General features: G+C 37.0%; 1 protein-coding gene across 1 annotated transcript in view; it reads left to right on the top strand.

Annotated features, from left to right (window-relative positions):
• The window catches only part of LOC121407280 (hydrocephalus-inducing protein homolog), a 90,358-nt gene that overhangs the window by 28,312 nt on the left and 34,901 nt on the right, over positions 1-27,145 (top strand). The window contains 33 exon segments of the mRNA XM_041598259.1: positions 685-714; positions 716-946; positions 1,393-1,580; positions 2,093-2,205; positions 2,208-2,365; positions 2,964-3,158; positions 3,500-3,520; positions 4,844-4,990; positions 6,009-6,248; positions 6,641-6,854; positions 7,390-7,587; positions 8,157-8,321; positions 8,708-9,294; positions 9,720-9,903; positions 10,284-10,428; positions 10,673-10,756; positions 11,154-11,414; positions 11,850-12,022; positions 12,570-12,736; positions 13,527-13,700; positions 14,006-14,157; positions 14,645-14,723; positions 15,324-15,544; positions 15,714-15,896; positions 16,624-16,903; positions 17,431-17,603; positions 18,374-18,572; positions 19,071-19,270; positions 19,807-19,975; positions 21,987-22,237; positions 22,919-22,963; positions 25,542-25,631; positions 26,756-26,767. Coding sequence (XP_041454193.1) covers positions 685-714; positions 716-946; positions 1,393-1,580; positions 2,093-2,205; positions 2,208-2,365; positions 2,964-3,158; positions 3,500-3,520; positions 4,844-4,990; positions 6,009-6,248; positions 6,641-6,854; positions 7,390-7,587; positions 8,157-8,321; positions 8,708-9,294; positions 9,720-9,903; positions 10,284-10,428; positions 10,673-10,756; positions 11,154-11,414; positions 11,850-12,022; positions 12,570-12,736; positions 13,527-13,700; positions 14,006-14,157; positions 14,645-14,723; positions 15,324-15,544; positions 15,714-15,896; positions 16,624-16,903; positions 17,431-17,603; positions 18,374-18,572; positions 19,071-19,270; positions 19,807-19,975; positions 21,987-22,237; positions 22,919-22,963; positions 25,542-25,631; positions 26,756-26,767 — 5,729 coding nt within the window.

The raw sequence follows: 27,145 nt of genomic DNA, 5'->3' as shown, positions 1-27,145 counted from the left end.
TGGAGACTTCAAATTGGCCGCTTATGTGATGTCATAGTGATGTAAGGCAAGGACTACTCTTCCATGTACTTCAATACATATTATGGCTAAAATGTCATTTTCCCCAAAAGTTTTATTTCAAATTGTATTTTTCTTTCATGAGGACATTCAACAATATACTACCTGGGTTATATTTAGATTACTGCCCCAGGGGGATGGGTACTTAGGAGAAAGTCACAAATCCCTGATAATAAAGTACATGGCCTATGGGAAAGTTGTCCTTGCCCCTTGTCATAATTTACTTACACAGTTGCCAATTTGAAATCTACATAGTATTAGTGATCTCAATTTTAAAATAGCAATAACTTTCTTATTGCTTGTCTGATTTCTTTCGAACTTTCACCATTCTGTTTAATTTATTTTTCTCCTTCCCAACACACCATTTTATGGCCAAGGCTGGATTCCCCTTTAAACAAACAAAATTTTAAAATCGTCAACACCATTCACACCTTCTATAAATATAAGATCTCGTCTTGGCCCACACAGGTTTCATAAAGTTCTGTTCTTGTTACATCAAATTCTGTAGTATACTTTAGAAAATATAGTTATCGATGACAATTTCTGAAATTATGTCCGGTTGTCTGCAATTCATATGTACAGTTTGATTGTCTAAAGCATGAATGGTTTGTTTCTTCAAATACTCAGATCCAAGTGGCCCACTTTGAGCCTGACTAGAGCCATCAACTTGTGTGGAGAGGGTGTGTTCCCACGTGTCTCCCTCGACCTCCCTCGCTTTCCCGATGAAGAGGGGCTCTACTGCTCCCTCATGAAGGAGGCTAAGGAGAACCTGGGACGGGATGTCAGGAAGAAACCCCTCCCATGTCCTGGAGGGTCTGGATCCCCCATCCCTTCCCCCACCCCAAGGGATCCTTCCCAGGAGGATGCCAAGAGTATCATGTCTCTTCAGGTAAGTCATCTGATTTTCTTTTTTAGCAAATTTTCAAATTTCAGGATTTATCATGATCATATATCTGTAGATCATGAAAAAAAACCAAAAACACACACACACACGCCAAATTCCACATCAATTCGTCTACTATTAAATTGGGTTGTGGATATTTTTCATCAGTCTCCACCAAGATATGGTATCAAATTACTGAAATACAAAAAAAGGTTTGTTCTTAAATATTGGCAATATGTTTTGTTATCAGTATGTAAATTTCTTCCTATGTTAATTTATAGAGATTGGTGAAAAAGTTCCTTACAAGTATGAAATTTGTGCCAATGTTGTGGTTCTTATTTTGTTATGCAAATTTTTTTTTTAATGATTATTTTAATTTGTAATACTGCCCCATTAAGCAAAACAATCAATTTCATAACAATATGTACTATTCTATTTACAACCCATTTTAGAATGAGTTCCCATCTGAGCTGGAATTCCAACTGGAGGTTGAGAGACTGCTCGTCAAGGAGTTTGCCATCGAGTACCAGCAGCAGAATGTGGTTCTAGACACTGACCGGTCAGCAACAGCTCTAGCCACCCCAGGAGCCTTGATGGCTAGCGTCATGACATCAAGGAGTAAGAAGAATGTCAAGGCAAAGTAAGTGTCAGATTGGAATCATTTCAACTGAAAGGGCAAGCGGTTCAATGCACATTCATGCTTCTAAATTTGTGCATTTCATACTCTGGCACCATCAATTGAGACATGCTTTTACTTAAGGGGTGACAAATTTTTCCCATATGTAAATAGCATGTACCATGAGTGAGAATTGAAATTAAAGAAATATTTAACTGAACAATGAATCCCAAGCCCATGGAAAAATAAGGATTTATCAGTAGAACTATAAGTGATATCTCAGGAAAACAGTCATGTTCAAATGAGGTTATTGATTATGGTAATGAGTACATTGTTTCCAACCTACATGTACATTATCTCTCAGGATCTATGCGGAGCAGTGACGTCACAATAAAAGCACAACTTGCTTGTATTTATCATGAAACAAACAAAATTCAACAGGATATGCAGTGAAAATGAAAGTCACTTGTGATCGATACAGAGAAAATGAATACTATTTTAGGTTGTTTATCATTTGACTTATTGCTGTATTATAGGGCCCGCCTGCCAGACTACATGCTTGACTTTGGCTATGTCGTCCTTGGTACCGTGCGAACACACATCATCCGTGCCACCAACACCGGCTACTTCCCTGTCTCGTTCTCCGCCGACGGGTCTCCCTGGCTGGAACCGGGTTCAATGTGGAACTGGACCGGGTGCGTCACCTCCCCGGGTTCCCGGACCATGAGACGGTGGACTTTAGGGTCAGTTTTGACCCCCTTGGATCTAACCTAGGACTAGGAGATGTGGAAGCCTTGATACCTATTAATGTAAGTAGCATTAGAATATGATTGTGATTGAGTTATAATGATAAAGCATCAATAATCCCTCTGTTTCAATTTTTTTTTCAAGCACACTGTACAATGAAATATTCCTGTAGAGTGTTAGGACTTTGACGAGGAAAGCTACGAAATTTATTTCCAATCATCTTTGAAGAATATCTTACTTCAGATAATTGTTAGTCCAGGGAAGTATTTTATAAAGCTCTTTATAAAGTTACACAGCACTTTACTCATTGGTTGGGTTATGAAGTGCAAAAATCTAATCCCAAAGATTTTCCTTGATTTCAACAAATCATGACACTCTTTCCATTTATCTCTTCTAATATGTGACAAATTATGTACTTCACACTAAGAAAAGAATGTTAAAATAGTATATATATTTCTTTAATTTCAAATGGATTGAAAATAAAGAAGAGACCAACATAGTTTTCCATTTTACGGTCTTTTGTTGTTGTAGTAAGTTGTAGTAAAGATTGTATATTTTGCAAAAAGCTTTATTAAATAGCCTTTAACTTTCAATTTTACTTAAAGCTGGTTTAACCTCATTCAGGCATTGCAAATTACCTTGATTGTGTTTTATTTCCAGATTATCAATGGACCGTGTGTGTTCCTTCGTCTGCGTGCGTGTGTAACCATGCCTGACATGGAGATCTCCACAGACTGTCTGGAGTTTGGAGATGTCCAGTGTGGCCAGTGCAAGGTGGTGACCGTTCAGCTGCATAATCACAAGGAGGTCAAGTGCGAGTGGTCATCACTGCCCACTGAGAAGGAGAAGAAGCTGGTGAGTCCTTGACCATTTCATATCTCCTTTCCCAATACATGTAGGTCTTTATACAGTTATTCTCAAACAATGCATTTGAAGGGATGTCAGCCACTACCACTACACTATAACTTGAAAAATATGTAATGTCATAGAAGTATTGAGCTTTTGGAACTCTACATTGTAAAAGTAAAATTTATCATTTTATACTTGTCTTATATTGTTGTATCTTTGTCTAGTATCTTTATATGAACTATCTTCTCTTTTGATCTTATTTCATATGTTTGCATAGAAAACTTGTGTATATATTTAGAGTGTATGACATGCTTATGATATATGATTTATGCATTTTTTCTAACTAGCTTCTGGAGAAACAAATGAAGGTACTATTTGCTGATGTAAAACCTGCACCCTTGCACATGCTGTGAAAAACAAACACCTTTCCCCCATTTGTCATTTTATTGTGTGTTATTGATTGTATGAGTCTGCCAAACTAACTATCAAAGTTTTACAAATGTGGTACGTGATTTTGATGTTTTGTTTTAAAAGGGCAATATTCAATGTATTTGCTTGTATATAAACCCTCATATTAATATAAGGGCACCATTTTCTAATTGTTTCTTTATTTTAAAGTACTGTAAGACATTTGATTCATAGCTTATCAGAAGATTTCCTTCAATTGAATTTGCTTGCAAAAATGTAATTATCTGATATATCAGGTCCCATTGCTGTGATTATTTGTATTTCATTTTGAGTTTGCTAATTATTAAAGTTTATCTCAAAGTTAATCCACTTGCAAAATATCAAAAAAATAATGATAATATCTCCCGTTCATTTTGATTATTGTTTTTTGACACGTTTCTAGAAAGATGTGATTTTAAAAAGTGTGTATTACTAGTTATTATGTGATGTGTTTTCCCATTATGTAATTTTATGCAGTGAAATTATTATAATCTGCAGTTACATGATTTTTTTTCTTAATAGATAATGTATAGTATAAAATGTGCAGTGAGTTTTTTACATTTTTATTTCTATATGCACAGTAAAAAATCTTTCATTCTGCACAATATTTTTGTTACACCTCTTGTAAAACACATTGCTGTATTTTATTTTCAAATGCTTTGCTATCTGCTATATTCTTGAAAGGTAATGCTTTTTATGAATCTGATGCTACCTTTGTCATTAATTGTAGTTAATATGAAAAGAAAGTCTCTTCGGTTTCTATGCAAAGCTAAATTATCAGAGTTACTATCACTAGAAAATGCAATGACCTTCCCTCACTACAAAATGTATATATTGATAATGAAATTTTCCCCCGAGTTTTTTGTCCCCTGAAAGTTCTCGGGATATTGGCAGTGTGAAAGCAAATTGCAAGAATTTTTAGGCAAGAAGAACTGGCATCTGATTTAGGAATGTGTGTCTTGTTGCAGGGTAATAATTTTATGATTTAAGCTGGTATGAATGCAGAAAGGAGATATTTGTAATGTTTCTAGGGTATTTATGTTGCATTCCTATTGAGTGCCTCAAGACTATTGATAAAGTAAGCGTAAAGCTCCTTTTAAGCAAGTATAGTCATTATAATTTCAATATTCTCTTTATTTACGGTAATTTTTGTGATTGAGCTTGTATGAAAGCATGTATGTGATGTATTCTCTCTGAGACCCAATTGTCATTATCATGTTTCTGTATGTGTATTATTTATTCAGGTTGATAAGCACATGCCTCTTCACTTGAGAAGGAAGTTGAAGCCTGCGAGATCCATTCCTCGTAATTTTGAGATGATGCCTCCTACCGGCATGCTGCTCCCAGGTCAAAGGATCAATGTCCAAGTCAAGTTCATGCCTACAGAAGAGGTTAGTTAACCTTTCATTAATAGATTTTGTCGTTAAAAATGTTGTAATTAGAGTTAGGGTTAGATAGATGAAATAAAATTTGCTCTTTAGTAAAAAGAATATATATCAGGAGAGGTTTTCACCCAAAGTTGAGTGTGATGTAAGTTACACACTCCCAGTTGTGTGTAATATATAGGCCTATCGCATCACTGCATTGATCGAATATGCTCAGGGTACTGACGCAACCACATATTTATCAATTGTAAAATATATTTGTCTGTATAATAGTTGAAGAAAGTTTTGCTATCATGTGAAAAAAATATCAAGAGAGGGTTTTAGTGAAAGGTGAGTGTGATTTAAATTTTCAGTTATGTGTTATATATCAAACATCTGCTCGTTGGTCAGCTCAAGCTCAGGTATCTGACTCTACTGCATAGTCATCAAGATTATATGTAATGAAAATGGAAATGCAGCTCAAGGGCTGAAATTGTTAATTTTATAGAAAAACAAGTTATTTGAGATACTATTAGCATATTAAAGCATGAAGTTAGTGAACAATTACAGATGTATTATTGAAAATTGTTAATCCGCTGTTGTCAGATTCTGTCGTGCCCTCACACAATGTATGTGCTCTCTCCACTTCATGGGAAGCATTCCAGAAAGAATTCCAAACTGGACAGACTGTATTAAAGGGTCATTATCTTCTGCACCATGGTAAAATTTACAGAATCATTGCATAGAATAATTCAATAATAGTTTTATGGATAGGAAATCCCTTGAAATTGATATTGAAATTCTATAATGCAAACAGTATACAAAGTCTATGCTAATGATGTCTAATCCTGTGTAAATTATATGAAAAATCCTAATGCAAATGATGTGCAGTTTCTATGCACATAATATGCAAATCCTCTGCAAACGGCATACAGACCCTATGCAAATGATATGATAATCATATGCAAATGCATTTCCTGTGCATATGGTATTTAATCCTATGCTAATGATATGCAAATATATGCATGCTATTTCCTTAACACAGAAACTCTACTCGGAGCGTATTACCCTGCGCATCAACCAGAGCAGTCAGCGTCTAACCATGATGGCCACCGGCATTGGCCTAGAGCCCAGACTAGAACTCAGTCAGTCCCTACTAGAGTTTGGACCTATTCTACCCCACAGCGCAGGAGACGAGAAGGAAGTGATTGTCAAGAACCCCTGTACCTTCCCTATTGAGTTCTACTCTCTGGAGTTTGATAAGCAGTATCTAACTGAAGAGAAGGTGAGAGAAGGACTAAGAGAAATTTAGATCATTAATATTCATCTCAGTTCAATTACATTTAATTTTTATTTATTATATGTATAATATGTAGAATATACAATGCTGATTTCCACAGACTAATAGTGCAATGTTTACATATAATACAATTTATGTACAGAGATTGTAGATACATTCAAAACAAAAATTTGTTATTTATTTTAATAAGAATATCTTATGAATTGAAATTTGCTATAATTGAGAGGGAACTTGATGGAAATTTGTGAAGCAATATAGAGGAAATAGTGCAATTATAAAAATGCCTTTGGAAATGTCAGTGAGGGCCTCTAAGCAAAATGTTTACATTCGATAGCAATGATAATTTTTATCGCCTTATTCACCAAATTTTTTTTCAGATGCTTCGCCTGATGAAGGACTATGACGAACATGGCACCCTGCTCCTGCCTCCTCGTATTCCAAGTGAGAAGCTCCCAACAGAGATCCTAGAATTCTATGAGGAGCAGAAGAGACGCCTGGAGGAAGAGGAGGAGAAGGAGAAAGCCAAGGTGGAGGCTGAGCTTGCGGCCAGGGCAGCGGCAGCAGCAGCCTTGGAAGCAGGTAAAGGCGAAGGTAAGGAGCAGTACTGGGAGGTGCTTTTCAAAGATAAAAGATGTGCCACATGCAACTAGAAATTCAAGTTTGATTTTTAGCCACCAATGATCATTATCATGCAAAGCCACTTTTCTTTGTGAGTTCACCTCTTACTTTCTCCTATTAGCCTATAGCAAGTGAGTTGAAAAATTAAAGAAACAATAGTTCAATCCAGGTGATGTGAATGGGTACCCAGTAGGATCAATTCCTTCAATGCAATGAGCACAATGCATAGCATAATGAGGCTGCGATGATTGCAAGGAATGCTCCCCAGGGAGTGGAAATTGTGCACTTTTCATGTGGGATTGAAATGAATCCAATGACCGGGGTAATAATATGCTGTAACGCGCTTTGAGCCATTCTGGGAAAAGTGCTTTATAAAAATTGGCTATTATTATAGCATTATATAAATGCCTAGTGTTATCATTATTATAATATGGGTGTATCTTGAATGTATGTATTACAGAACTCGTATATTGATAGGTACTGTTTACAATGTTTATGTTATAAACAGGAGGTGAAGAGGGTCAGACTGCCACCCTCACTCCAGCCGCATCAGCAGTTGGAGGTGTCGCAGTCACCCAGCCCTCTTCTACTGGCCACCAGCCTCCTGCTGCTACAGCTACTGCTTCAGTTGCTGAGGATGGGGCGGGACAGGACGGTGAGAAGGACAAGACAGAGGCAGACAAACAGGAAGAGGATGATACTCAGGGTGAGACCATGGGTCATGATTATTTGTTTTCATTACTTCTCTATCAAAATTATCTGTTGTATGGAATCTGATGGAAATTTATGGGGCCCTGTTACAAAAAGGGCTATTATTGGTGACTTTGCCATCCAGTGGTAACTCCCATGTAATCCTTGATTCAGATTGGCTGTAAGGCTGTTTGAGCAGCGTTACCGTGGTAGATACCATTGGATGGCAAAATTTCTGTAATTACTGTTTATGTAATGGGGCCTGGATTTATTGAGCATTTCCTCTAGGCCATTGTGGACATATCAAGGGCTAAATCATTATCTGCCCTCTTCATTTAATTTTGTAGGAGAAATTCACTGAATGAAGTAAAGTCTGTGTTCTAAAGCACCTCTGGATATATCAAGGTATAAATCACCCTCAGTTGCTTTGTATTCATCTTTCAGCCAAGCTTAATCAGGGAACTCTTGGGTACCTTAAGCATAGATATCTGAAATTAGCATCAATGAATTAGCTATTTTCCTTGTTTTAATTTGTTTAACACATTCCTATCTTTCTCCTCTCTGTACAATTTCTTCCATGGACAGACAAGAAGGATTCATCCAGTACTGTTGGGGTTGGTGAGTTGATAGAGATCACGCCAGTCTCTGCATCTATTGCAAGGCATCTTGGCATAGACTTGTCTCCAGAGGGCAAGGCTGCTATGAGGCGCAGAGGACTGGCCTTAGTGGTCCATGGAGCACCTCTCTCTGGTAAGAACATTCAGAAATTTCAATGGCCAATACTATGAAATATTATTTATATAAATTTATTTTTATAGATTTCATGAAATATGTTACCTTGAAACCATGGTATAAACTAGTGGGTAGTAAAGAATTACGCAAATATGCTTGATTTTTAAGTATAATTTTTACACATCTTCTCGTTGCACTGACAATATACGCAGGCTTATTCTTCTTACTTGTGTTGTCTTCTGCGACTTTTTATTGTAATTGCAGACACCTGTTTTGTAAATAAGCTACTGAAATAATAATGTTTAATTCCTTGAGAGTGAATTTTGGTATGTATAATGAAGGCAAGCAAGGGTTCAGTAATAAGAATGGAGAAAAAGGTATCACTTTTTATTTTCTATTAACAGGTAAAACCACCACATCTATTGCTTTGGCTAAGCACTATGAGGCAGCTCTCCTCACCGTTGATAGCGTCATTCTGGATGCTATCTCAAATGGCAACACTCCCGCAGGATTGAAGGCCAGAGAGATGTGTGCCCAGATGGCCCGGGCTCAGCTTGCTAAGGAAGGGGATGGCAGTGAGGCCCAGGCACAGGGTACAGGCGGAGCACTTAGCATGGAGGCTGTCTATCAGCATACACAGGGACTCGGTGCCGCTTCAGGTTCTGTCATGGGTGGGGGAGGTGCCCACTCTGTCATTAGCAACCGAAAGACCAGCACCATCTCCGGCCACAAACCTGCCCACAGCATGGTTGCTGGCGAGGATGGAGCTCCACCCCCGCCCCCGGCTAAGGCAGAGAAATCTGACAAGAAAGACAAGAAGGGGGCCAAGCAAGAGGGTGATACCACCACCCAACTGTCCAGCAGTCCCCCACCGGCTGCACCTATTGCTAGGAGGTTGAGTGTGAGCGCCAGTGTAGCCGGAGAGGAAGGTCTGATGAGCTGTATATTGCCTGATGAACTGCTTGCTGAAATCCTGGCTGAGCGGATGCAGGTGAGCACCTCATGCACATGTGTTGCTTGCACATGTGTTGCTTGAATTGATAATATGCTCCTCAGTTATAAATTTTGCATTTTATTGTGAATGATGTTATCTACTCAACAACATAAATAAAAATTGTTTGACCTATTTTAGAAACTCTTTCAGCTGATGGAAACAAATTTGTGTTTTTTTATAAATGTACTTCAGATTTAGTTATTCCTTTGTAGCTATAAAGATTATAGGATTGAATTTAATTATTTGATATCTTGTTATAACACAATATGCAAAGAATCGAGTGAGCCTGTAAAAGAATCTAGAATTTTGTGAGATTATATATTTTCACCCTGTAGCATCACATTTTTTGTCATATTTAGTTTAGAGATACACTGAGAAACTGATTTTCTCATTAATTTTGTGTTTGGATACTTTCCACTCAGTTGAACGACTGTCACAAGGGTGTTGTCTTTGATGGTCTAGAGACACTGTTTAGTCCTAACCAGACTACTACAGCCAAGGCTCTCCTCAGGGCATTCAACAACAGGAAGTACATCTACTTTGTCACACTCAAACTTGACCAGGTGGTTCTACAGGCCAGGGAGAAGAGGTTACAAGAAGAGAAAGGTAAGTTCACTTTGGTTATATGTGCGAGAACAGAATCTGACCCCGGATGTACCTGTGCACTTGCAATTGCCATAACCTGACCTTAGTTTACAGATGCAATTCAATAGTTTGTCAACAGTTAAAATGTTGGTCTGCGATTATAGGCATATCATATATGTTGTACAGATTCCTTTCTCTACAACAAGTAGCCATATTTATAGAAGATAAACAAAAATTTGAATGTGACAGTTGCTCTTTATTGATGTTGGTCAATATTTAAGCAGGCAGGGGCTCATAATGCTGTTCATAACATCTGCACAACTTCACACACTATCATTATATTATAAAGTTCTAAAGGTAAGGTAATCAATCAACGGATCTCTTTCCTTTTTCTTTAACAGAGGAACGTGAAAGGGAGGAGGAAGAGGAGGAGAGACAGAGGCTTGAAGAGATGTCAGAGGATGAGTATGATGCCTTGACGGAGGAGGAAAGAGCCGCCATCGATCGGAAGAGACTCAAAGCCAAAAAAGAAAGACTCCAAAAGAAGTAAGCAAATAATGAAGAGAAATTACATCTATATCACTTTTGGTTTGCATTCCGATGACACTTAAATAGAAATTGCCCCAAATATCCTTTGTCATATATTGTTCTATTGAAAACCCCCCAGAGAAACACTAATGCAATTTATTTTTGTTGTTATACAGTTAAGTTGAGCACATTCCCTTCTTTATAATTTTCACAGCTCTTTTGAAGATGTATATACTAAGCATTTTTATTTTGATTATTTCAGAGAAATGGAGGAGCGCCTTGATAGAGAACGTAAGGAAAGGGAGCTTCTTGCCCTGATGGAAGAGAAAAAGCTGGAAGATGATAAGTAAGTCAAGAAATGGTCAAATTAGTTTGTCTAAAATGCTTTCTGTTCGAGTTCTTTGATGGTAAAAATTATTTATCAGTAAATTAATAGCATATAATCTAAATTACCTACACTAAAAAAATGTGCCATTGTTTCATGTAGAAATATATAGAGTTGTTTGCTTTTGAAATATCTACTTCAGAAATTGGAGGCTATGTGATTCCAATTTCTTTAGCTTCATGTAGAGCATACAGGAAATATCCCCCTCAAAAAATCACGTAAAAAAAAATACAAGGGTATTTATGCTGCATTGTTACAGAACTTGGGCTTATGAAAAAGTAGGGCTTTGGGGCTATACATGCAAGTTTGATTATTATATGGATATAGAAATACTTATTATATTATTAATTTGTGACAGAGCCAAGAAGAAGAAGGGTGGTAAACCAGGAGACAAGGATAGCACCAAGGGAGGTGGAGGACCCGGTGGACCGGGCCAGGCGAAGAAAGGACAGGATGGCAAGGCAGCCATAACCTCTAGCCAGGCAACCATCAGGAAAGGACCCCCTGACCCCACCGCTCCATCGGACCATGCCCTGAAGGGGGTGCAGTCCGTTGCCACGGAGAGACCAGAGTCACACGGTACAGCAGGAAGCGATCAGCCACAGGATGAGGGAACAAAGTAAGTTGAAGGAGATGGAGTAGGAATGAAAGTAATGGTGAAGGTAATCATGATGGTGATTTTGTTTGTGATGATGAGGGGGTTTGAGGAGGAGATTATGATGAGTAGGGGATGATGTATTGATGATGGTGATTATGATGAGGAAAAGGAGGGGGTTGATTAAATGATGACAACAATAGGTATGATTGATGATTGATGATGATGATGATGATGATGATGATGGTGATGGTGATGGTGATGATGATGATGATGATGGTGGTGATGATGATGATGATGATGATTTTAAATAAACATAATTAAAAAAAAACGCTAAAAATATTACCTTTATCTATATGACAAGATGGAAAAACAGTGATGATATGTATTTGTGGGACTCATGTATATCATGGAGCTCAAATTACAATGCATTTGATGTGCTGGTTGTCTCTTAATCAGGAAAAAGAAGAAAGACAAGGGTCGTCCTATTTCTAACGAGGTGGTCATTGAGCCAGAGGTTGAGAGAGATCCGGCCAAGGAGGCCGAGATGCTGCTGAATAGTCGCTTCAAGGCATTTGAGCATGGCATGAAAGACATTGAGAAGATCCTGGCAAGATGGGAAAGAACCACAGGTAAGAATCAATTCATGAGGACTTCCCAATCCTTTTGAATTAAGAGGAAATAATCTGTATTTGGTCATTCAGGACTCTTCTATTGATATGGTTTTACTATTTTTCTTAGTAATTTTACTAACACCCCTAAGGCATATTCTTTTTCATATTTTTGAGCAAAAAGTTCTACCTGCTTTGAACATAGAAATGAAAGAGGAAACAAATCTGCCTTGGAAATCACCTGTCTATAAAGCAATAATCTCCTTGGAACAGGCATCTTACATCATATGTCATTCCTTCCTTATGCAAATGTTGTTGGTCTCCAAAGACTAATCCAAACTGTTTGATGGTGAAACCTGTGTATAATAAATTTTTAAGGGTAACAAGAAAAGTGGCCATTTCGAGTGTGTGATCTTTATGAACAGGTCCCTGGAATACATGCCTTAGTGGGGTAGACTACTTTAGGATAATCAAACTTGTAATCTTTATAGAAAGGTGTTCATTCTATACAGGTTGTCACTAGCAATGTATGACTATGTTTAATTGCTTATGATCCTTCTGCCATCAGGTCAGATAGTCCCAGACCCTTCAGGCGATGACATAGAAGCAGAAGAGACCCCTGCCCATCCACCATCAGGCAGGAAGGGCAAGACCAAAGCAGAGAAGGAGAAAGAAAAGGAGCGAGAGAGGGAACGGCAAGAAAGGGAGAGGCTTGAGAGGGAGAAGGCTGAAAAGGTAAGCTGTTTTGCAACCTGTGACACAAAACTTAGCCAATTAATTGTACTGTCAAGTTAAGTGACTGATTGCTTATAATCATTGCAGTCAGTTGTGAAAGTCGGCAATTTGTTTGATTGATAAGCTTGTGGTACTGGGTGAATGGTTGAATGTCATCTTTTATGTAATACTTCATCATTACTCTATGACTGACATGATGCATTGTATTGCAAAGGATCCCAGATATAATTCATTGCACCTTTCCTCACCTTTTTTAAACAGAGGAATTGCTTGAAGTGGTAAAGATTACCACATGGTAACAATGTGTAAGCTTGGATACAAATATCTTAGCAGTAGGAATGTTGAGACTGATAGAAATAGTAAAAATATCTCTCAAGGCAGTTCAAAAATTATCTCTAAAGATTGCTCAAGGGAGACAGATCTTTATAGGCAGGTGGTCTTTATGGACAGATTCTGGTGAATGTGCCTCACAAACATTAAAGAGAAACAGCAAATAAAAAAAATATATGATTTGTCTTATCTTTGGCTTAATCTATTAGAATGATTGTTTCCTGGACAAGCCCCCAATGATAAAACCACTTTCCGGAAATTTATTAAAATGATTGGAAATGCAGCCCTTAGGATCTGGGGTGATTCACTGGAAGCTATAATCAAGTTTTAGAAAGTTTGATTGATCTCCTACTGCTAAAACGGTAGATATTAGCTTTCAAAGAATCACCTTATTGTTAGAAAGTTGGCCACTGAATCAGGTTTTGATTGTATAATGATTGTTTCCTCTGATGTCTGTCAGGCTGCAGCCGAGTCTGGAGAGCAAGGAGAGACCAAGGAGGGTGAAGGGGAAGGCAAAGAGGGGGAAGAGAAGGAGCAGCTAGGAGTACCCAACATCATCATCGATGCCAGCGAGCCTGATGACATGATGGGTCAGAAGATCTTGGACATTGGTCAGCTGCCATCCTGCCAGGAGGTGAGATGTAGTTTGTTGTAGTAGGAGTGGGCTATAAATGGGTGATTTTTTTTGTTTGCTTAGGTAAAAGTCTTTTTTCTACCCTTTTCACCTTAGCTCAAAAAAGTACATATTGTATGTGTTGTAGATACTCTAGATATTAATATCGCATGTGTTTGGTATTGAATACGCATGTGATGTTATGCACTATTACATCGGTATGATGTCAAGCTCAAGACATAGTTGTGTCTGTAACAATTCCAAAATTGGATATGAATGTATGTACTTCATAAAAACAAACAAGATTCCTATCATTTTGGTTACAGGTCTTAGATGGTCTAGGTTTAGGACCAAGTGGTCCACCCATCCCACCTCCGGCATCATTCTCTGTTATACCATACCCTGTCAAGCGTAAGCCGCCCCTTGGTTTTGATCCGATGGGACACTACTACTTTGTGGCCAATGGTCCTGATGATCCGTGAGTATCTCTTAACCTTTTGAAAAATTCATTATATGTAATACCTATGCATTGCAGTTTTGAGTGTTGTTTGTTAAGCGCTTGACCTATAGTTAGAATATTTATTGACTTCAACAGTTGGTGTACATCAGATTGTGTAAATCAAATTAAATGTTAGCTCTTAAAAGAACTGTTTGATCTGTGTTTCAACCAGTTTGCTCTGGTCGTCACCAGGATGAATCATTATCAGGATGATACCAACTCTTCTTTTCAGGACTGCTGCATGGTATTACACTGTACACCTATTTATCATCTATTCACAATGAAAGCATTCAAGGTCATCAAGATTTATGTTCTTTTCATTTCTGAAATGAAAATTCTGGATTAGAAATCTTCCTTTGGATATTTGAATCCATTGATTATATACATATATTTGCTTTGAATACCAGTCAGCGATTATACCTTTGAAATCACCTTTGCTCATAAATTGTATCCATGAATGATTCAGTAATATTGGACAAGAAGAGAAACCCAAAGAACCTGAGGTAGATCCAGAAGCAGCCACACCAGACAAAGGACACAACAAGGTAAGTGATGTACAAAGGATATACCTGTTGCAAAGAGAACTGCAATCAAATTCAACCCCCCAAAATCAAGCGCAACTAAACTTCTCAACCAGTCAGAAGGGTGTACCTGAAGCTTATGTTTGATTTTTTGTTTTAGTTTGCATTAAAGTGCTATTCTTTTGCTCTAGGACTCTGTTAAGTGATTCGCTAATGACTAGCATTGATTTTTATCTGAACTTCAAATATTAGCAATTAGTGAAATTTCCTCCAAATCTGTTTGTTTTAAAGGTAGTGATTGATTGAAATCAGTCTCAAGTTTATGTTGAAATACACAGTTAAGATTAATGTAAAGTTGAAGTATATCATTATCAATCACACCGCTTCATAAATAAAGGCCTTGAGATATGTTTTGTGTCAGATGCACCAAGCAATGGATTCATTCATGCCTGTAGTGAAATACAGTCCACAGTTTACAGTAGGCATGGTGATGACCATGTGAATATTACATTACACACACTTTGCATTAGTCCAGAAAAAGACTGTATATGGTTCAGAAGTTAAAGCCAAAACATAATCTTCATCAAACATGGCATGAACTTTCCTTTCAATATTCTCGTGTAGGATGACTTTTCTACCCCTACCGGTAAGAAAGGCAAGGACAAGCTCCGGCCTGGAGCTGAGAGCACCGGGTCACGCCGCCGCTCTGCAAAAGGTTCCCGCAACCGCAAGGGATCCATCAGCGTGGCCTCCCCACCTCCAGGAACCACCACCCCTGGATCAGACTTTGATGGGCAAAGCAGTACCACTGGGGATATGAACATGCATGACTCCAAGAATGTCAGGTCTGTTCACAATTTAGAAAAATCATCTGATTATAGTTAAGAAGACGATTTAAGAAACAAAGAGCCATAGCATCTTTAAATCATGTTGAATGTTTATATGGTGATAGTTGTGACCTTGAAATAGATTTAGATTAGATATTGATCACCTCAAAATATTCTTCCATTGCAGACTTACAATCTTCAGGTGGACCGTGCCAGCCGAGGGTGAGGTCACCCTTAAGCTGCGCTTCCAGTCTGACGAACTTGGTCAGTTTGACCAGACACTCAATTTTGAGATCGTTGGCACCAGGAGACGCTATCAGCTCTTCTGCAGAGGTGTGTGTGCCTTCCCCAATATCAGCAGAGAACCAAGGTAAGCGCTGAAAACATTTCAGGAATCCATTTTTTACTACTGTTATAAGCTACTGAATTCCTTGAATCTGATTGCTAATACCAAATTTTGGGCTGAGATCATAGACAAGGTGTTTCATGTAAGGCTCCACTGGTTTAGGAGTGATTTTCTTTACCTGACTTCTAAAAGCTTGTTATTATTCAGCAACCAGGGGACCAATGGCTTCAGATCCTCTGTGGGGGACCTGGTTATGATAACAAATGCCTCACCAAAGGGGGTTATTCCTTCAACTTTACATAATTATGTGTTTTGTATTCGTATAAGGCGAATCCAGTTTTGGAAATCTTCCCAGGGTATATTTAAAAGTGAACATAAGTATAATACATTCAATTCAAAAGCTATGTATATGACATCTTTTTAAAACAATTTTAATCAATATTCTATGAATGAAAGACACACATTAAATTGCAATCATTTATTTTAGCTAGTGTGCATTTTTATTGAATTCATTATTTAATGATATGTAGGCATTTTGCACTAAATGCATGGCTTCTTTTTTTATTCAATCGATGCAGTTAATATAAACAGTTCTCACCTGTTCATGCTTTAACTTTAAAAAATGATCTGAAAAGTGTAACATCTCACAGTGACTCATCGGAGCTCTACATTAAACATATTCATCCATTTTATCAGTGGAAATCCATATGTACACATGGCTTTAACCTGTCCATATCTCTCACCCCACCAGAATTGTGTTTCCACATCGCAAGAAGAGCAAGAAGGCGGATGAGATCGTCCACAAGAAGTACATCCTGAGCACTGAGCTCCTTCAAATGGGACCGCTCCTGGCGGGCAAGACAAGGGACCGCTACAAGGAGGGCAAGTATCCAGAGAACATGGAAAAACTGACAATCAGCAACACCTCACCCCTTGAGGCAGAAATGACCTTCTGCTTCCAACATGATGGTAACGGAACCACCTTCTTGCTGGATCCACCCACCATGGTGCTCAAGCCTAATCAGACACAGGTAGGTCTACATCTCTTATTGTTAGGTATTTATGTTGCTCAGCTACTTAGTCTCCTTTTTTTTCAGGGAGATTCATGGTTATAAAAGGAAGCAGGGGAGAGGGGCAAAGGGAAATTCTCCCCAACTCCCATTCCCCCACTTAATGTTCAAAACCTACTTGTTTATTTTCACAAAATCCATGAATAATATGCACAGGATTTTAATTTTCCAAATTCGAAATTCATAAAAACTCCAATTTGGTAAGCTTGATCGTTTTGCTGGTAGCATGTTTTTTGTGTGTTTTTTTTGCTCAAATTGTTTTTTCTCCCTAGGAAGCATACGACAAGAATGAGACTATATCAGAAATGTATGATTTTATGAACATGTAATTTTCATTATGTAGCCTTTGATTTGTGATAAATGCTTTTCTAGGGTTTGTAATTATCTGCCATTTCAAACTGTTTGAATGAAATATATATATTTTTTTGATTGGTCTCAGAAGAAATCTGCAGAACATTTATCCACGTTTTCAATTTCTGTTTCAATAGGAATTGACCATCTGGGCCTATCCAAAGAACCAGGGTTACTTTGAGGACACCATAGTCTGCTGTATCAAGGAAAATCCAGAACCTGTCCAGTTCAAGATTGGTTGCTACGGGGTCAGACCAGAGCTAGAACTTGACAAGAAACAACTCCACTTTGAGAAAGTTCTGCTTCATCGGTATGTGATTATCCAGTTGCAAAGCTAGACACGCATATTTTTTTTAGTTAAATCTCCTGTACCATAGAAATAATGATAATGAGTTTAATAGCTGGATCTATACTAAGCGCAACTATTATTACCCTGGCTTTAGCTCGGGCTATGACTATTTCAGCATTGTTCAGTGCATTGTTCAGTGCCTGGGGGGCTGTTTCATAAAGCTGTTCGTAAGAGTGACTTTAAGAGCGACTGGTGACCCTTTCTTACATGCTAACCCAATGCCAATGAACATTTTTGCATATACCATTTACCACAAGAAAGGATCACTAGTTGTTCTTAATGTCGCTCTTAACTTATGAACAGCTTTATGAAACACCCACCTGGGGTGATTGCAGCACAGTGTGGATGCTGAAGGGAAATCACGCCCCAGCTAGGATTTAAACCCCACGACCCTATTTTATAAAGACAAGAGTCAGAATTATTAGACCTCGACGCACCCATCTGTGTGATAAAGTTGAAATTTTAACTTAGCAGATGTAAATAGTACATGCCCTGTACAATGTGGTGTAAAAGTTGCAGAAGCTCTGAATCACAAAAATCTGGGGTTCAAATCCCACTGCAGTACTCACATCCTTTGGTAATAAATGGCTACCTTGTAGGAAGGGATTCCTTGAATTACGGAGCACCAGATCAGGGTAGCCTTCCTAAAGCTGGGGTAATTGTATGCAGCACTTAGAAACATTGTATTTAAAGAGCTGTGTAAATGGTGACTTTTATTATTTTTCATGCAGGAAAGACACCAAGACCATCTATCTCCGTAACAGCACCCTCCTACCTGTGGCATGGAGGATCAGTGGACTGGAGTCTCTTGGTGATGATTTCTCAGTCAGTACTGACAGTGGTGTCATTGAACCCAAATCTGAGTTTGCCCTCAACGCCCACTTCAGGGCAATGAAACCAGTCAACACCAAGAAGATGATCCGTCTTGAGGTAAGAAGATAATCTGAACACATTACCTGCTGAAAAAATGGGTTGCCATTGTACATTACAAAATTTATTTGTCAACAAAGTTCTGAGATGAAGGCAACAAAGCAGTAAAAAAAACAAAGAACAACAATGATGTTCCCCATCATTGTTGGCTCTTGTCTCCATGGAACAGAGGTAACCATATTTACCTCAAACTCGCAGCACCCCCTCCATCCATGTTACCCAATTTCATGCATCCTTCTTCCTCAACTTAATCTTCCTTCTCTTCTTGGCTTGCTACTTTCATGTGTTCTTTGGTCGTTCCCTCCCTCTGCTGCCCATCTTAATATATAACTCCTGGGAGGTTTTTTCATGAAGCTTTTGTCAGTGATTTTCACTGATTAATCTTCTGTTAGCCTGTCAGGTGCAAGGATTTCCAGTAGCATATAACATATGCCAGTGAAAATCACTTGACTATTTGTTTCATTAAATGAGACCTAATTTTTATTCTTCTCTCTCAAGGTATCGGATGTTGAGAACATTATGGGTCTTCTGCAGACAGAGAACATCCAGGTTCTGGCTGAAGCCTATGATGTAGCCCTGGACATGAGCTTCCCCAAGGGGGCCGATGGTGGTCTGGACTTTGGGGTTATCAGGGTCATGGATGAGACCAAACAGACTTGTTCTCTCAAGAACAAAGGCAGATATGAGATTGCATTCAGGTAGGGTAGCATATACAGCCAACCAATGAAGATCTAGAAGATTTCAACGGATTGTCAACAGATCTTTTCCAATAAATATAATGAGACAGATTTTCTCTAATTATAATAATAAAAGACAATTTTTTTTATTTTTAGATTTTGACTAATAATCAACTTTAATAGGAGTATGGTTTTACTCTTTTTTCAATACTTTAATTTTAAATGATTGCAAGTATAGAGTTACTTAGTACCTGTATATACCAAGTAAAGAAGTTTAATTCCCATGCGATTATTTATAATTTATTTGATGTATTCAAGACATGAAAAAAACAATAGCAATATGATCTACAAAATAATGGCAGTGGATATTTATTTAAAGAAGAATACAAGTGAACTACACAAAATACATACTTGTATTTTGCACAGGGCCATTTTCATTTAATTGCCCATGGTGCTGTGCAAAAAAAGACAGGAAAAGGGATGAGAATAAAATATCTAACTTGATAGAGATCTTTGACTTCATGCTTATATCTTCAATCATCCTTTTTTCTTCAAAGCTTTATCTTGGAGGCCACTCCTACTAGTGGGGAGGAGATAATTAACTTGTTCTCCGTCATCCCAGCCAAGGGGGTCCTGATTCCCAATGATAGACCAACCCAGGTCCAGGTCATCTTTAAGTCTAGGAAAGAGATCACCATCAAAGACCAGCCAATCCTCAAGTGCCAGGTAGGTGGTTGTTAGGGTACCTTTTCACAATATGAAGTTCTCTCTGAAAAATGTGTTTGATACACAAGAATTTCAGTTAGATTTTGCTGAATTGTCTTATTACTGTTCATGAAGCCTTTCCCTGTGTTGATTGTTTATGAAATGCTAGAGGAAAGGTAAAACAACAATTTCAGTTAATATTCAAGCATAATGCATGTTATATTTTTGACATTTTTATTATGTTGATTATAGGTTTTTGACATTTACATTGTGGATGAAGGTTACATAGATTGTGATGAAACTTACAGGGTATTATTTTTAAGCTGCCACTTCTTACAACATTTTATAAACTGAAACTGAATGGTTGCTGTATAAATTCAGTTTGAATCACAAATTCCATTTGTCAACTGTTAATCCTTTCTGAGATCTATGCATTATTGTATGATGTATTATTTGCAAAAGACATAATGAAGCTAATGAACTATGTAAGGAAGGTCATGTAAAGGACACTTCCTGTGTAATTTACAACTAATGTAATATACATCTTAATGCCATGAAATGAACAAGAAGTCAATTAACATAAGTTCATTTCGCATTCCACCTGTCAAATTGAAATCCACTCTCAAGAGAAATGAAATTTACAACATTCTAATTAACATTGGAGATGAAATGTACACTAGCTTGATAAACAAGGAGGAATCCAGGTCAGTGTTTGTCCTGGGGTGGTATTCTGAGATCCAACAGTGTGCATCATGAATTTATGGTTCAAAGTAACTTCTGTATCCCTAGTCTGTACAAATAATTTCTTACTTGCTACTCTTAGACAAATAGCAGATATACTGGCACCAATTACAGAAGTCTGGTCTGTGAGCATCGTTTGATATTGATATACTGCAGAGATGCCAACCCTCCCGATTTCATCGGGAGGCTCCCGAAAATTCATCCCAACTCCCGCCCTTACGATTACCATCCTTATCCTCCCGAAATTACAATTTTTTTGCATTGATCAAATTGGATTGGAAGTACATGTATCGTCTGCTAACTTTAGCATGTATTAACTCCATTACGTTCGCTGCTACTAAATTCTGTGTGAAAGGCAGACAAATAAGGAGCAGCGAAAAGCTGGTGCATGTGATATGCCCAACGGGAATCCACTGTGCACCAGGCCGGTAGGCCCGGCTAGCTTCGTGAGCCGTGTGCGCTCGCGGCCGCTGGATTTGTCGAGTCGTGCGGTGGAATATCAGTGTGTGATTTCGGCGTGTTGATGGGTTGATATTGACACGAAATGGCGGAAAATCAACAAAAGAAGACCAAGAAATTGTCTCAGAAGTATAAGACTGAATACAGTCTCTAGTACCCGTGTATTCGGAAGTCGGAAAGAGGAATTTACCATGCATTTTGCACAATTTGCAGCGTGGACATTTCAGTTGAGCACGGAGGTCGTGATGCTATTCGGAAGCACTTTGGGAGCAAACGGCATACGGACATTGCGAAGACAAGATCTTTACAGGTAGACGTTACCCGCGCTGAGCTTTTCTTTACTGGATTTATAGTGGAACATAACCTGCCTACATGTATATCTGATAATTCCTCCTTATTATTATTGTTGAATGGGTGCTTTTCTTCTATTGTCCCCTCATTTTTTTACATGTAAAAATGCATATTTGATATTTTTTATGTTAAAAATTGGGAACAATGATTTTTTAAAAACATGTGAAATGCTCCAAAATAAGGGTCAGATTGCACCAGAGAGCATCTAGAAACCCAGAGCTTCCAGGGCCCTAAGGCGGGCCCTGGACCCCGGCCGCAAGGGTCGAGCGCTCGGTTGCAAATCCTCCCTAATTCTAATTTCCAAAAGTTGGCATCTCTGATGAACTGCTTGATTTGATTTCTCATTTCACAAAGTTTGAAAGTTTGGGCAATAAATCATGGCACTTAGCATGATTATATACCCAAGCTGCGCAAGTTCAGATATATGCTTACCTTTCCCCATTGACCTGCTTCTTAACCGTTGCTTTAATATCTATCACAGGTGATTGAGCCCAACTTAAAAGACGGTGGAGAGACCATTGCCAGTATCCCTGTCAAACTCAGCGTCAGATCAATCTTCAGCAAGTATAACATCTACCCCATTAACGATATCAACTTTGGGGCAGTTCTTGTCAATCAGCGTAAGCCACGAACCTTTCAGATTGAGAACAAGGGAGAATTTGACTTCAAATACACCATCAACCGTATGGTGCGTGACATGCCTATACAGCCAGCCATGATGCGAGGAAGAGCGTAAGATTTTCTCTTTCTTTTGCTTTTAAGTTGTTTCAGATATTTTTCCAGTAGTATTATTTGTTTTGTTCCTTGTATTTACTTCTTGAATTTCTACAGATATTTTCTTCCCTTAAAATCTTGGTTTCCACAAACTATTTCTTTGTTCTCCATTTTTCATTTTATGCATCATCAGTTCAATTTTACATTATATTTCTCTTTATTATACATTTTTTTTGATTTCCCCTTATTAGATTTAGAAATCATTCTAGACAATTTTCCTCAAGTAGATTGTATTTTAGAAAACTTACCCTAAAGAGCTAGCAATGGAACCATTTTGAAATTCTTTCAGATGGCACATATTTATGGGTCTTTCCTTTTTTCTCATTCCTCTCTAGTCCATTCTCCCTTCCTCTCACATCTTGCTCTTCCCCTCTTTCTGTTCTCCAACTGCTTTAAAATTACAGATCTAAAAGATATCAGTTTGTCCTGACATAGATACATGTATTGTAAACTGTTCACACTTTGAAATTTCTTTTCTGTTTGAATTGCATGCCTTTGAAATCGTCAGTTATGAAAAATCTCCTTTGCATGTATTTATATCATCTCTTTTACCATCACTTTAAACAAATTCAATTAATGCATGCACTCATATGTTTTCACCTGTATAACTTCAAAGTTACAATTTTCTTTTCTATGAAGTGGATCAAGAGCATCCAAAGTTTCCATGTCAATGTCTATGTTGAGGTAACTATTCTTGGAGTTTGACAGTTTGCATCAAGTTAATAACGTCCCTACCACTCATACAACCTTAATATTCAGTCATAACATTACTACTATTGTGACTCACAGTACTGGAGTGAAGTGTGTTTATGCCATGCACATTTGTTTTACCCGAGGACTCTCCCCATGTATTTCATGTTTTATGTTTTATATTTTGTCATTTTATTTGTGAACAGTGCGTTATGTAGAAACATATTCTTCATTATGCATGTAAGAAAGATATATATGAATGATACAAACATTATATAAAAGTTTCTACAGTGTACTATTATCTCATTAATTTAGATGTATGTATGCTATTGTAAAAGGGTTATCATTTTGAGTGACATACATGTATACCTTCTTTTGTGGATGTTCTTTTTATTTTAACTTAATCAGTGTCTAACAATAACAAAAAACATTGTATTTTAGTTTTGTTCTTTTATCTTCTTAGGGATATATTAAATAAGCTGTTACATGAGCACACTAACATACGTTAAATTGAAACAATAAATCTGTGTTGTATGTGTGCGTGGCACCTGTCTTGAACCCGTTTCCTAAAGTTTTACAACTATGATAGCTTTGTCAGTGTGTGTCAATTACCCTGGATTGTGATTGTCTGCTGAGCTTTGTTACCATGGTAGTTGTCAAATGGCAAAGATACAATAGTTGTAAGTCCTTTATTAAATGGGGCCCAAGGACTACACTAGTGCGTTTATAAATGCAATGGGTTGCTCAGTAAACTGTCACTGAACAAGTTTACTTTAGGTGGTCAAGTTCCCTTGTATGTATGTAACCCTTCTTTTGTTGTTGCACAACTATGTGGAAACATATCTTAGATTTAGACTGCAGAATTTTACATGAGTGGAAGTTTGTGATGACATTACACTTGCAGTGTGCACTGTCTTAAAAACCAAAGACTTGTTTAATTTTTATTACCCTCAAAATGATGCATAATACTACACTTAGGATTTGGTATTCATCTCTTTCTGGAATATCTGACCAAGATATGAGCATTTGGTATAGTTAATTATCATTTTACTGACAGATATATAACACAAATGGAAACCAAGAGTTAAAGATAGAGAAACAAATAAACAGAAGTATAGGGGGATGTCAGCAAATGCTTTCTAGAAATGAATGTAAAGAAGAAAAAATATTATGAAAGACACCTATTAGTTCAGGTGCATATTAGAAGTTTTAATAGTAATGAAACTAAAGTCAGTCGTTCATATTATGTTGCCATGAATGTATTTCCCATTGTAATCATATTTTGAAACATAAAATTGTATTGTATATATATCATTTAATTCCTGCAATTACTGTCCATCATTCCATCCACAATCCAATCAAATCATCATAATTCATGTTCTATTTAATCATAAACTCACTCATTTTCACTATCAAAATAAACTGAGAGATACAGTAAGATAAACAGTGGTCTAAATTATAGCGACCAGTGTGACGTTAGCTCCCTTGTTATGAAACACATTTTGATCGCACGTGATTGTGGACTAATAAAGTCATAATTTACAATGTAGGCCACACTTTCTAAAGTTTGGCCCGAATTATGCATTTCAGCATCAGTTATTCTGCTATGATCAAGATTCTTTCATCAGATTGAGGTTGTTTGACCTTCTTTCATCAGAATTAATTTTTCTCCTTCCGTATTGCATTATGTATGTGTACTTTATGTAATTTCAATGCATCAAAACTAACATACGAGTCATTTCTTTTATCATCGTGTATAATCAGTATACTGGGAATAAAATCATAGACATATAATAGAAATATGAATTACTGATAAGGTGACTATGCATGTAATTGTCGCAGTGCATGTGCTGCGATTATCATAGTTCTGATAATTAATTAAACTTGGGTGTTATCCCCAGACTAAACACATAAGTTAGTCAACAATTCTATGTAATGCTAGATTTCCTAAATATTCATCAAAATGAAAATGTACTAAGGATTTATTGAAATTCATTTTACATGCATATCTTTTTTTTTCTCATGTTGTAGCAAAATTTATCCGGGTAACTTTTTTACCACAGTACCTAAAAGATAAACACATATCCACATGTCCAAATGTGATCTATTGATTGGTGTATCCTGAAGTTGTGTTTGATTTGTAGAGTTGTGGTTGATTGCAAGTCTTTCTGCAACAGACCCCTGCCAATATATGTGACTAATGATATTAGAAAGGAAATTGCATTCTGCATGAAAAAAATTAAAAAGAAGAGCATGATATACATAGAACAAACTAACAACAAAATTGTTTTGCTAACTAACTTTGATATTGGTCACAAGAGAAAACTTGGTTCGGTACAGTCCTATGTAAAAAAAATCTGCTACACAACACAACAGATTTGTGTAGCAGTCTTTAGAAAAATGGAACAAATTCTGATTTGATACGAGGAAAATTATTCGCTGTAGTTAATTACGAGATGATTGTTAACAAGTTTGGGTAGAAATACATGTGGATCCATATACATCTGCATATATATATATCTATATCTACGTGTATGTAAGATGTCATGCCTATGTTTCCCCGTTAACACAGACCACCCGGCACTAACAAGCGTAGCAAGTCGAGGGATGGATCAAGTTCTGGTCGGTCAGTGGCCAAACCCAAGAGGGCGGAGTCCATCAGGTAAGTCATGACCTTTGACTTTAGTTCATGACAGTATGCTTTCAGTTAATGCATTCTGTTCTATATACTTGTTGCAAATAAGATTTAAATCAAATTTCGCACTCAATCATAGCCCTTTTGTGCATGAATTGTCATGGAATTAATATTAATAGGAGAGATGAAATTGAGTTCAGGTTTTATTTCACAGGGAAAGAGTGTCACTAGATATCAGTTTATAGCCATCATTATATATAACTATTTATAATTTTATCCATATTCTTGTATATGATGAAGCATTCTGAATTTACCTTGGACAAGATATTTTGAAATATGTTTCACCTTCTGGTTATAAAAAAAGTGTTTAGAAATTGTATTTTTCTTATATTTTATATTGAGTCTATTCCCCTGAAATAAATAAATTGAAATAAAATTTTCATTTTTGATATATTAAGGTCAGGATGAAAATGGTTAAATGCCATGAAATTTTTATTATGCTGAACATATCAATTAATAAATTGGAAAATATAATTTTTTCTACATTAATCTTTAAATTGTAATTTTTCCTATTTCTTTGAAAACTTCCCGCAAATCATGACTTTACCCAGGGGCCGTTTCATAAAGCTGTTCGTAACTCTTACTTTGTGACTCTAAGTATGACTAGTGAAACTTTCTTACATGCTAAGCTATCGTCATTGAACATTTTGGTGAATACCATTTACCACAAGAAAGGATCACCAGTCGCACTTAATTACGAACAGCTTTATGAAACACCCACCTGATATGATTTTGAGAGATCATCATTATCTCTTAAAGTGATGATGTGTTTCAAATATTGTTGAAAATAATGTCACAAGATTCACTTTGTTGATGAAGCTATTGGAATATGTGATAAAATGTCTAAATAGTTCCAATTAGTTCTAATAAGTTCCATCTCCATTATACTTAGATCCTAAAGTATACTCTCTCTTTTGATGTATTGTTTTATCCCAAGGAAACAAGAGGACAAGTAAATGTTATGAAAATCCATGTGTTTGTATAGAATGCTTTGTTGAAAATTTCATATCTCTGATTCATCATCAACTCTGAAATGCACTCATAATAAGCCATGCTTTTTTCCCTTTTGGTATTTCTCTTTTGGTCTATAGATTATCCACCAGGTAAAAGGAAGCTTATGAACTTTCTTACTTTTATATATTCCATTTTATTTATTTTTTCTTCATATTTCATATTCTTCCGTAGTTTGCATACTTTGCTCCGCAAAATATTTCTCATTAGATTTCATTTGAATCACATTACAGTGTTCTCTATCCGCAATCTTGGTTTTACAGTATTTAGATTTGCATATTTTCTCCACATTTGATATGCAGTATATTTTAGCAATGCATCGTATTAGCAGTGCAGTACATGTAGTGTTGCATCCACCACATTTCATACAGTTGTCACATTTCTACACATTTACTTTTCTTTTTTCACTTATCTTTCAAAAATCAGTTGAAGCATTTATCAGGAAGAATATATTTTTCTAAGATGAATCT

This window comes from Lytechinus variegatus, chromosome 2 (assembly GCF_018143015.1).
Source record: "Lytechinus variegatus isolate NC3 chromosome 2, Lvar_3.0, whole genome shotgun sequence".
In the NCBI taxonomy this organism is placed as follows: domain Eukaryota; kingdom Metazoa; phylum Echinodermata; class Echinoidea; order Temnopleuroida; family Toxopneustidae; genus Lytechinus; species Lytechinus variegatus.
The sequence above is the reverse complement of the archived record's forward strand: the minus strand, read 5'-3'. Positions and strand labels throughout refer to the sequence as shown.